The 11921-nt window shown below is 45.0% G+C and overlaps 1 protein-coding gene across 1 annotated transcript in view; it reads right to left on the bottom strand.

The window, feature by feature from the left end:
- Positions 1–4593: 4593 nt before the first annotated feature.
- SLC25A47 (solute carrier family 25, member 47) overlaps positions 4594–11921 on the bottom strand; it is an 8499-nt gene continuing 1171 nt past the window's right edge. The window contains exons 2-6 of the mRNA XM_010013158.1: positions 7718–7761; positions 7382–7453; positions 6931–7113; positions 5632–5905; positions 4594–4880 (exon numbers count right to left, since the gene is read on the bottom strand). Of these exons, the coding sequence (XP_010011460.1) occupies positions 4594–4880; positions 5632–5905; positions 6931–7113; positions 7382–7453; positions 7718–7761 (860 nt within the window). The remainder of the gene's footprint in view (positions 4881–5631; positions 5906–6930; positions 7114–7381; positions 7454–7717; positions 7762–11921) is intronic.

Genomic DNA, 11921 nt, shown 5'->3' with positions numbered 1-11921 from the left:
CAACTGTTTAACAATTAGTACTAAAGCTGTTTTTTGCAAAGTGGAAGAGCAATTCTTATGGACAAAAAAAATAGCTTCTTATATCCAGCAGTAAATAAATAAACTAATTCTTAGTTACTTTAGACTTTAATGATGACCTTCCTGTTCTTGCCATCTTCTCATGGCCATCTTTAAGCTAAACATAAAAGATTAGACTTAAGTTGATTTTTACAAACTCATGATGCAAATTTCTTCTTTAAAGTCTTACACACAGATTTGTCCTGCAAGGTTTCATTTACTAAGAATTTATTTCTTATTCAGGGAAGGGAAATAAGCTGTAGGAGAAACAGTGGTGTTCTGTTCTAACTAAGCGTATGGATTAATTTTATAACACAACAATTAAAATCTGATGTGAAAGTTCTAGAAAGGAAAGTGATAGCAAAATTATTTGGTATTTGTTTACTGCGCAAGCTCCTTACTCAAGTACTCTGATGAATTCTTATACACATGCTTCTGCAATCATACAATTTCTAGTTTTTCAGAGGAGTTTTGGCAAATTCCTAAAGCTGTTGTAATTGCAATTCATGTCGCAAAAGTATTTATAAGTCAAGAGAAGGCAGTCTTCAAAAGTAGGTGTGAAATATCTAAGAATTCCTCAATTTGCTCATATTTTGTTCATCTCACTGTAATAAAAATGTAGACAGAAGTCTATATTAAACTTTCAATTTTACTTCTTTTAATCTTTTTTTTTAATCTTCTATTTTATTTTAAAAGGTTTTGTTTACGCTTACTCTATTTTTGACTTCTCTTCCTACTCTTTTAGGTGTTGATGTAGCCATCTCATGGAGCTGGTCCTTGTTTTGATGTCCAGTGCCTTTTAAGTAGTGAAATAAGATGCCTTACAACCCCTTCTATCTAGTCCTACCAGGTGGACTTCAGCTTGCTCCCAAAGCAAGCTAATAAGGGTCAGTTGTCCAGAGATTAACTGGTAACAAGCAAGACTGGAAGCTGAATTTCACGGTGTACAACAGCCATCTCAGAAATATGGGAAGGTTGGTTTGACCCGTTTACAATGATGCTTCAGTAAGTTTGGTGTAAAGACTAGTACTTAAATGGAAACATGACCCTCCACAATTGCTGTTGTCTGAAAAGCACAGATTCCAAGTAGCTTCACATGACTCCTTCACAGTCACCAAGAGACTCGCTGAAACCTACTTGGATATCCAAAAACATTATCAGAGAAAACAGGAACTATCAGCATCGTGAAAACATGAGGCAGAATGTGCCTTGTAAAGAAAATTTTCTTGGTGTTGAGGCAGCCAACTTTGTTACTGAAAGAAACCATCTATACAACAAGCTGCAGTCCCCTACAGCAGAGTAAGCCTAACTTCAGCACAACAAATGTGGTGTCTTCATTCTGTTAGCTGGCCTTCAGCTAGCTAGTTTGTCAGAATACATTTTTCTGTGATTGTCAGAGTAGCTGAAGGTCAGGGTAAAACAAAGAAATCAGAAAAGAAAGTAATTGAGTTCTGAAAACCAGAAGCCAACACCCAGCTTGGGGCAGGGAGGAGTGGTGGTGAAGTACATAGTATGTAACAGTGTGCCATGCCATTAAACAAAACTTGGTTCATGTTTATGTGCCTGTGTTTACAGTACTTTTACAGTCAATTCCTGTATCTGTTGGTAGTTTGTATCAGTGTGAATTAGCTGAGTTCTTGCTCTAAGACAGGTTGTCACCCATACACTGTGTATATATGTATTTTTTCCAGTAAAGAGCTGTTAACAGGATGGATTGCAAAGCAGTTACCTTCCTGAAATACACTGCTTGGAGATAGAATTCACCTCGCATGTAGCATTTGTTCAGGCCATGTGAGAACCTACTTTTTACGTGGTGCTGAATACCCTGAGACTTAAAGTTCTGGCTTCTGCAGTCATTCCCACTCATTTTTACAATTCATCTGTAATTCCTCTTTCTTGAAACCAGCTGTATTTCATTACACCCACAGGAGGAGATGTTTTTAGTCAGCTGAATGAATGAGCCTGTAAGGAAAGCTGAGCTACTTTATTTTCAAACCTTGGGCTGACCATGGATGGTATCAACACTGCCTAACATTAAATGGTTGTTTAGTCTAACATGCAAGCATTTTTTAACTGTCTCTGTTTGAAGGATGTAATGCCTGAAAACAAGGTTGGCTGAGAATAATACAGCATAAAGGAGTTTGATTCCAGAAAACAACCAGGCAGAGCTGGGACAGCACTCAGTTAAATGCATCCCTTGTAGAAAGAGATGAGGATAGGAGACCCTGCCTGGTGTTTCAACCCTGCTCTTGGAGCAGCTGCAAGATCTGAGTAGAGTCGAGAGAAGAATTTTGATGACTGTTGGATAATATGGCTGTGAGCTTGTTTAAAAAGCCAGTTGAAGGCTTAGAAGGACAGAAGGACAGTTCTGGAGGTTTTTACTGGTCTGTCTGGAGTGGAAGAGGTCACCTTTATTCTTTGCTAGTAGCACCTGAGATTTTTAAACTTGTTCTAGTACAAGAACCTTTTTTATACATCCAGGGTAGCTGACAAGTCCTGCCTGCTGCAAATGTACTGTCACTGTAGACAAAGCCATGTTAACTGGTAAAAGTGGCCATCGACCAGAAGGGCATCAACCCTGATGTAAGAACTCCTTTAGAAATAGATCTTCATCTTTCCCTCCAAAAAATGCACGTTCAGCAGAACCTGAAAGGGGCTGGATCCAGTCTGCTCCAGATGGCATCATCCATGGATTAAAACAGATACAGAAAATTCATGCTGCATCCACAGGCAGGATGAGCAAATTCAAGTATTTCTGGGTTTAGGGGTTTTATCATCTGAAGCAATAGTCTGGGTGTTGTTTTCTTCAACTGATGCGTTGATGAAACTTTATACCTTTGTGAAAAAGAGCTGTTAAAAAAGTCAGAAATTCTTTCAAAACATACCTGTGACAAAAAAACCACTTGGCTGTTCCTGACAGCATAGTGAAAAGGGAGAAGAGTATGCACCTTTAAAAAGTTGTAAATCTTAATTATACTCTACAACTTTGCTACTTTCCTCTAACTTGCTAGAGCAGAGATTTTATGGCAGCCTTCCTTTGAGAAGCAACAAGGTTCTGCATCTATTCCTACCCTGTTCCAGTATCAGAACAGATGGTCTCCAAAGCTGGGCCAAGCTCTGAAGAGCTGAGGTACGGTCAGCCTCCAGAGGGGACTGATGCTGTAGGTCTCAGGGTTCCATAAGCAGAAATCATAGAATCAAAGAATCATAGAATGGTTTGGGTTGGAAAGGACCTTAAGATCATCTAGTTCCCACCCCCCCTGCGGTGGCCGGGGACACCTCAAACTAAACCATGTCACCCAAGACTCCATCCAACCTGGCCTTGAACACTGCCATGAATGGAGCATTCACAACTTCCTTGGTCAACCCATTCCAGTGCCTCACCACCCTCACAGTAAAGAACTTCCTTAGATCTAACCTAAACTTCCCCCGTTTAAGTTTGAAGCCATTACCCCTTGTCCTACCACTACAGTCCCTAATGAAGAGTCCACCCCCAGCATCCTTGTAGGCCCCCTTCAGATATTGGAAGGCTGCTATGAGGTCTCCACGCAGCCTTCTCTTCTCCAGACTGAACAGCCCCAACTTCCTCAGCCTGTCTTCATATGGGAGGTGCTCCAGTCCTCTTATCATCCTTGTGGCCCTCCTCTGGACTTGCTCCAACAGCTCCATGTCCTTTTTATGTTGAGGACACCAGAACTGTACACAATACTCCAAGTGGGGTCTCACAAGAGCAGAGTAGAGGGGCAGGATCACCTCCTTTGACCTGCTGGTCATGCTTCTTTTGATACAGCCCAGGATACAGTTGGCTTTCTGGGCTGTGAGCGCACACTGAAGCCGGCTCATGTCAAGCTTCTCATCAACCAACACTCCCAAATCACATGGCTTACGGGAACCCGTGCCTGGCTTCACTTTCAGTGATGATGCCATTAGTATGATTATGTAAACAGGATGTGTCTGCCACTCATTAAGTGATGACAGGAAAAAGCAAGGAGATTCATATTTCAGCTGCCACCGAAGGGATACAATTGTAGAGTACTTTGGGAAAACTACAGCTGGGAAGGAAAAGTTGCAGCCCAAAGCACAATATTGCAAGTTACTCAGTATATGCGATACAGGCATTACTTCTAAAAAGCACACACTGGAGGGTGGTAAATCTCACACAAACTCCCCCCAGCTCTTGCCTTGGTTGTGAAGATCAATTTCTGCGCCAGTAGAAAACAAAATCAATCCTTTACCAAAATCTCTAATCAGACTAGCAGCTTTTTAGAACATCAATATTTGCAAATGTTTCAAGGGCCTAAGCAGTGGATACAGTCTAAATACTTTAACAAGTTAAAACGGAGGTTGTCTATAAATCCAAGGCTCCCTGATGAGTTTGTAATCCTATAAGAATAGGACAAAGCTGTCAGTCATCCAGCTTCGTGCTGAAATGTCCATTCTTCTTGTGCTGCCCATCAAAGGAGACACCATTCATCAGTTGTCTGTGGATGTTGTGTTACAAAAAACCAAACTAAATAAAACACACCTCTGAACAGGCTATTTTTTGTTTGTATAATAATCTGTACATCTCAGTACAGCTTCATATGTTACAAACACCACCATGTTCACAGGAAAGGCACGAATGCAGTTTAAACCCAGTCCTTTGAAGAGCACTTTTGCACCCTCCTTTCTCACACTTTCCCTAACACAGTGGACAAGGCCTTTGTACTTGTGCTGGTCCGATTCATCTGTTTGCATCCGTGATTTGATGACATCCAGGGGAGTAGCAAATGCCCAGGCCAGGACTCCAGCAAAACCACCAGAAAGCAGCACAACGAGGAAATCTGGAGGTGAGAGAAAGGAGGAGCAGTTAACTCCCAGCCTTGCACTCGTATGGCTACAAGCATCTCTGATCTGTCAGCTCATGTTGTTAACTAACTTTCATGTTTCTCAGCAGTTATTTTGTCCAGCTCTTGCAGTTCCAGTGATCTCACACAAACCATGTGGCCTTTTGATTTCACAGCATTATTGCTGTAGTTTGCACAGCTCGTTTTTGCCTACATGATACTTCTAACACTGCACCAATTGGATGTGATGCAGCCTGAGAGCCGATCACACTCTCTTCAACTGGATCTACTGATTCTTGCAGTTCTTAGGGAGAATTGTCATAATGATGTTTTCTCAAAGGTGTTAGGTTTTTTTCAGAGCCAAATCACAACCAGGAAACTTAAGCCTCTTTGTATTCTCACCTGCGCTTTATTTTCAAGCTCTGGACTGATCCTGACCTGTGCTCCATGAGATTTGATCATGTTTCATTTCTAGTTATATATCCTATTTCTGCATTAAGAGGATTTCATACCCACATACCAGGCACCAGAACATGCCATAAACACCCCTCCCATAGGGAGAGGAGTAGCTGCTAAGGGGCAAGGTTGTGCAATCAAAGTGGCCCTGAGCACCAAGAAGCAAACAGACCACATCTGGGTGAGATTTTGTAGGTACTGGCTGATGTTTGCTGAGAGCCTGATTTCCCTCTTAGTGTGATATTAAAAAAGCCACTTTTGCAGGAAATGCCAGGTGCTTTCTGATACCTACCTGGTTTGTTTTTCCCAGCTGGTGTGAGCCAGTCACACAGAGCCGAATAGGTGAGGAAATATATTGCAGAAGAAAAGCAATCCCTGCAGAGTAATGCAGAGCAGCCCTTGTACAGACCCCCAAAACCTTCCTGCTTGGCAATCACCTTCAGACAGTGCAGTGATCCTCGATACTTTGGCTTGGAAACAGGCTGGGGAGATGCGAAGGAAGGGTGTGGGTTCCTCTGAGTCTGCATGCGAACTTTAGCCACTTCACTGGGGGCCATAAACAGAACCTGTAACATCAGAGGATGATATTTTAACCCTTCACATTTAAACAGTGGTTTGATCCTCTCCTGCAAACTCCTTGTCTCCCACCTTTTCAGGCAATAGTAATCCCTGAAGCCAGCGAGTTGCAGCTTCCTTCCCTCTGTCTGTGCTAAATCCCACCCAGCAACAGCAGGACATACATGTCTGAGCTGCACTGTGCTGAGAGGTAGAAATCAACAGAGGGCATCGTATATCTGTAATAACTTGTTAAACCAGATGGGCATGAAAAGGGGATGTCCTCAGCTATAGCGTAGCATACATCAGGGCTCTTGTATCTACCTATATTTGGAACCAAGGCCGTAAAGACTAAAAAAATGAGCCTGTGTTAAGTAGAGTCGTTGGCTGCTAGGAAACACCTAGAAACCCGACCATCTGGACTGCTCTGTAAGAGGATTGCCTGTGACTGGGCATGCATTTCTGCCCAGCAGGCCACGGGGCACTGGGGTGAGCTCTGCCGCATTCACAGCATCTGCAGACACTCACAGAAATCCATCTGTTTATGGGAAAGTGCTCCTGGATTCAGCCTCACCTACCTGTCCTGGCATCAAACACATCTGCTAGGCAGCACCACTTCTCAGTAATGCCCCACTGAATTCTGAGTCCTGACAAGGCAGAGCTGTGTGCCACCCATTTCTACAGCAACACCGTGCCAGGCTTGTGATTTAACACACTGAGTTAAGTTGGACGTACAAACACACCGTCAGAGACACTTGGAAAGTCTGCTGCCCAGGTTGTTTTTTCTTCCTTCGTCTGTGTTTGCTGCCAAGGTCCATGTCATTCTTAACAGCATGTTCTTAAGTGTTTTGGCACTCTAAACCAAATCCAGCATGAGCTGCACAACAGGACTCAGAGACACCACAGAGTCAACCAGCAAGGGGGCAGAGCATGACCCTCCTGCAAAAACAAAGCCTCCTGGACAGAAACATTTGCTGCTTTTGCAGCTTCCTGTGTCTGCATCAACATCTCTTCTTGTGCTTTGCTGTTTACCTACCCGGGCAGCACCAGCAGCACCACCGGCAACAGAAACATCCAGCTTGGACGGCTTCACATCTGCATCCCCATATCGCAGCTTGCAGATGCCACAAAGGAAGTTTTTGTACATGCCAAAGGAAACAGAAGAGATCACCGATACCGAGAGGACTGATGCAGACATACCTTTGTAAAATCCCCAAACCTAGTTGGAAATGGAGGAAAAAGAACACTTATAAGAGGGAATGGCATGGAAAAGCATCTGCTGGAAAACACTGGCCACACATAGCTGAGCCAAAACTTACTCCCATCTTAGAGCTCATTGGCAAAGCTAAATTCCATCCTGATCCTTCTCCCAAAAAATAATTGTATGTAACTGCTGCCCATCCTCCATGAATTGGCAGAGGCAGGTCTATTTATCTCAAACAAGGCATCCATAACTGCTATCAGAAATTCTGATGGGAGGTACTTACTTTTTCTGTCCTGTATGTTTCCTGAATGCAGTGCCAAATCCCACTGTAATGCCTCTCAGTCTGAATTCTCACCTAGAAATACAGGGACAACTTTAAAATGCAGATATCGGATTTATAAAAAATACAATCAACAAATGCAATAGCAGCAACCAGACAACTAGCCATAAACTAGCATCACCAAACGAGAGAAAAACAACACAACCAAATAAAGTGAAATATGTTGACAAAACAAAAAATGAAAGCATTGTCATGGGAATAGTTTTTTCAAGGAGAGGGAAAGCCAAAGGGCCTCTTTATTTTCACTCTGTAGTCAAGAAATAAAGCTCCAACAAGTACCTTCACTGTGTCCAGCGGATAACCCACTGCTGTGCTTAGACCACCTGAAAGAGAGTGTATAGGAGATGGTTAACAGTGCATGGCACAACAGACTGTTTTCCCCCATCACAGAAAGGCATTAGGAGAATGACAGAAAAATGCAGCCTCGGACCTGTGCCGTGCTTGGCACCAGACCTCTCCCGAGCTCCAGCACTGACATTTGAGCCAAGAATGACAGAGCAGAATGTGCAGATTTCTCTGCATGACCAAGGCTCAGAAAGCAGAGCATGGAACAAAAGCGAAGGCTGCTTGGAGCCTTGGCAGGGTGGTGTGACAACCAGTGGCACTGGTCTGCAGAGACCCCCCCACCCTCCGCCGCTCAGGGCTCAGCAGGATTAAGGGGCAGCGAGGGATTAGTGCTGGGTGCACTCAGCAGCACGGCCCGCACGCCCGCTGACCACAGCTCCCTGCCTGTGGCAGTGACAGCACGTCCAGCATGCTGCGCGGGGTCAATCCTCTGTCGACACCCAGGCTCCTTTTGAGACCTTAAAATAGCCACTGGAGTTGGAAATGTGTTAATGCCATGAGACAAAGTTACTGCCTTAATGGCAGATAAGGAGAGCAAAATTGCTCCAACGTGGACTTCTCTAAGTCACAGTAACAAAGGCATCACCCGCCATTCCTGCCCTTACCTCACTGCATTTCCCAGCTCTGGTCTAAATGCATCTCGTATTGTATCTATTGCTGTATTGTATATCAACAGACGATGATGGGGCTGATCACCTAATTTCCTCCTAGTACATCAACTGCAAAGTCATCTGGGAGGAAATCAGGCTGGGAGATGACAGAGCTATATCCATGTGAGTTACTTAGACAGAGATCAAGTTCGTAAAAGAGCTGGATAAGCCCTACAGGGAGCCAGGCAGTCAAAGACACAGTGCGCATCTGGTGGCTCACAGGTTGGAAACTGCCTCCCATCAAGTCCTTCTTTAAAACAAAAAGCATAAAAACCAAGATACTGGAAAGTATTAGTAGCCACGATCATTTCGCAAGGCATGTTCACGTGTGGTTACATGGCAGCTTGGGAGCTCTGGAAGGCTCTACTTTGTTTTGGAAAAAAAGCAGCAGCTGCTGGTGTGAGTCACCAAGAGACAATCCCGAAGTGCATTACTCAGGACAAAACACCCAACAGTATCCTGCTTGCAGAAAAATGAGGTTTATTCTTCAAAAATCTCTATCAAATCTGCCACCAGATAAATAGCAATGAAGATGGAAAATGGGGTCACCTTCTGTATTTCAAAACCAAAATGAGATCAGGCTGGAAGAAAGACAGTGAGGGAGAATGCACAGGCAGAATAATACGGCTGGAAGGAGGAATACCTCTGGTCTGAGCAGAGAGTGACAACACACAAAGTCACCCAGGGCCACCTACACTGTTCCGGATTCCCAGCCATTGGCCAGAGGCAGACTGCAAACATGGACCCTGCCAGCCGGGAAGAGCAGCACATAAGTCACTGTCAGTGTGATAGCACTGGCCTCAGAGGTGCAGTGTCCTGGCCTAAGCACCCTGTCCGAGACAGAAGGATTTGGCATCGCATCAGTTTCAGCCTTCCTCAACCTCAGAGGCAGTGGCCATGAGCTGACCAGACACTAGCAACGCAGGGTCACTGAGCCTTGCACAGCTCAGCACTGGCTTGCCCCACAGGCTCATGAGCCTTGGCTCATGTGCATCAGGAGCCAAGGCTGATTGGGTCAGCCTTTGACAAGAAGTGCCCTCCCTTCTGGAGAAATTGGCTGGTTCACACATGAAGATGCAGACACATCAGCAACATAGACAAAATAAAGCAGGTTTGCCCCAAACCAGCCTGTTGCCCATTGCTTCTCAGTCCTAAGTGTTCCCACTCAGGTTGGTTCCAGCTACAACCAAATGTCTCCTCTTGAGAGGAGACCATAAAGGTAAATTTTTCACTGTTCTCACCAAAGTGGAGCTGTGAGACCTGCAAACCTTCAAACAACACAGCCTGCCATGAGCCACACTCCTCAAGAATCACAGCACTCAACAGTTGTCAGAGCTGAGGAGCTCAGGCAAGTCCATCAAAGGCCAGGGAAAGGCTCTGCACAATGTCACACAGTATAAATAGTCTAGGACAAAGATAGCATGACCCATACATGCCCTGTTTGCCCAGCAATGTATAGCATGCATACAGGGGAGGGTTTCTGTGGGACTGCTGCTGAGTAACGCTGCAAAGGCTGTGACAAAAATAAATATCAAAATCAGGTGAATGATCTTTCTGGGGTTTAGTGAGCCATTTTTTACGCCTACTTAATCTGAGATGTTCTCAGGTATTGTGCAGTGGTTGCAGCATCCCCTACACACACTCACACACAGAGTGCAGGTACGAAACTGGGCTACTCAGTCTGTTCACGAATCAGGTGACTTCAACCAGGCAATTCAAATAGGAAGGGATCCTGGCATGGTGGCCACCAGAACAGCAATCAGCAGAGAGCAAGCAGCAGCCCATCAGGCTGCCACAGCTCCCAGCTGTTGGCAAACCCCTGGCTGAGAGACCCAGGGAGAAGCAGGGATAATGCTCCATATGCTGGATGGGTAGACAACAATTTCCAAAGTTCTGTGAAGACCTGGGAACATAAGTGCCCCATACCCTAAGAAAGCTGAACTTCATCCAGTAATGTGACCCTGGCAGTGTCCAGCAGGAGCTGCTTTAGTTGTAAGGACAAGACAACATGTCCCTTCCATAAGTGGACTACTTTATCTATCCTTGAACTGCGTGTGACTGGGTATGTAACTCTGCAGCAAGATGTAGAGAAGCCAGGGCATGCTACAGACCCTGCTGCTCTACCACCACTGGGTGAACCTCAGCTTCCCCTTCCCAAATCTTTACACCAGGCATAAAGGCCAAGTCATCTCCTAGTCATAAATAGCCCTAATCATCCATACCCATCACCTGCCATGGCCCAGGCTGCTGGTGTAGCAGGGCCAGAAAGCACACATGGGATCGTAAGAAAAATCAAGTTGGACGGGACCTCTTGAGGTTCCTAGTCCAATCTCCTGCTCAGCTTTATTGGCCAAGAAAGACATCCTTACAGATTAGTTGCTTTGCACAACATGCAGCCCAATTTGGTGATTATTGAAAGTTTCCACAGACACTAAGCATGTTTCTCTTACGTCTTTTTCCATCTGGAGTCACAGCAAGTCATTGTTTCTTGGGCTGAAGATGCTGAGGTTATCCCATGGCCACAGAAGCAATAGCTCTGTGGAAGAGATGCAATATTTGTGCAGGCACCTGAGCCAGGCTGGAGAGTTACATGGGATTAAAAAAGGCAGCATTTCTGCCATTTATCAGGGGTGCTTAAGCCACACTTTCTCCAAAACAGGTCAAGGTCACAAGAATGTAATTTAAAACACAGAAAATCTGTTATTACATGTTGCCTCTTGAGCTGTTCAGTGCACTTCAGCTGGGTTTGTAGCCTTCTTAGGAACATAGAAACTGCTTCAGCTCTAACTGACATAAGCCGTGGAATAAACTCAGCACCAAAAACATCCTAGTTCCTGCAGGAAAGCTGTCCCACCCCTGGAAGCTGTCCCATGTCAGGGCAGGGACCATAGCCCAAAAGCTCTGCTGAGGTACCTCACACATGTCTATGTGCAAGCTCCCAGCAGGGAACAGCATGCCAGAAAACACCTTTGTCTGCCAGTGGAAATTTGCATTATCCCTCTTAGAAAAGCCATGAGCTGGACACAAAGTACAGAAAATCTTTCTGACACCCTGAGATCAGTAAAGTGCCTTAAAACATGCAAAGACATTTCTGGTCCCAGCTGAAGCTCCCCAGCCTGCATCCTCCCAGGCTGAGCCTGTTTCCAGGGCACCCATGGGAGATGCTTGCTGCATAGCCAGGTAGCACACAATGCTGGTGCCAGGATGGGGGGCACCACACAAACCACGGCTTTTCATGGAAGTAGGGACAGAATGCTGAGGTGAGCGGGCACTTTGAAATTGTTTTCAGCTTTCCACATTCCCTTGCAAAACAAGATTATCCTTAAAGTGGCCCAGCTCCCACTGTGACAACAAAAGAAAAGGGGCTCAAGCAGTGAACACAATCATCACTGCCCCACCATGAACATGAAGTCTTGGAGGAGTTTTGGTGAACCCCTTCAGGATGGACATGCAGTTGCCAGACCCAGCACGGGGCTTCCTTCTCCACT

This window comes from Nestor notabilis, unplaced genomic scaffold, assembly GCF_000696875.1.
Source record: "Nestor notabilis isolate BGI_N333 unplaced genomic scaffold, ASM69687v1 scaffold30894, whole genome shotgun sequence".
NCBI classification, from domain to species: Eukaryota; Metazoa; Chordata; class Aves; order Psittaciformes; family Psittacidae; genus Nestor; species Nestor notabilis.
Note: the sequence above shows the minus strand (reverse complement) of the source record. Positions and strands in the feature narration are given on the sequence as shown.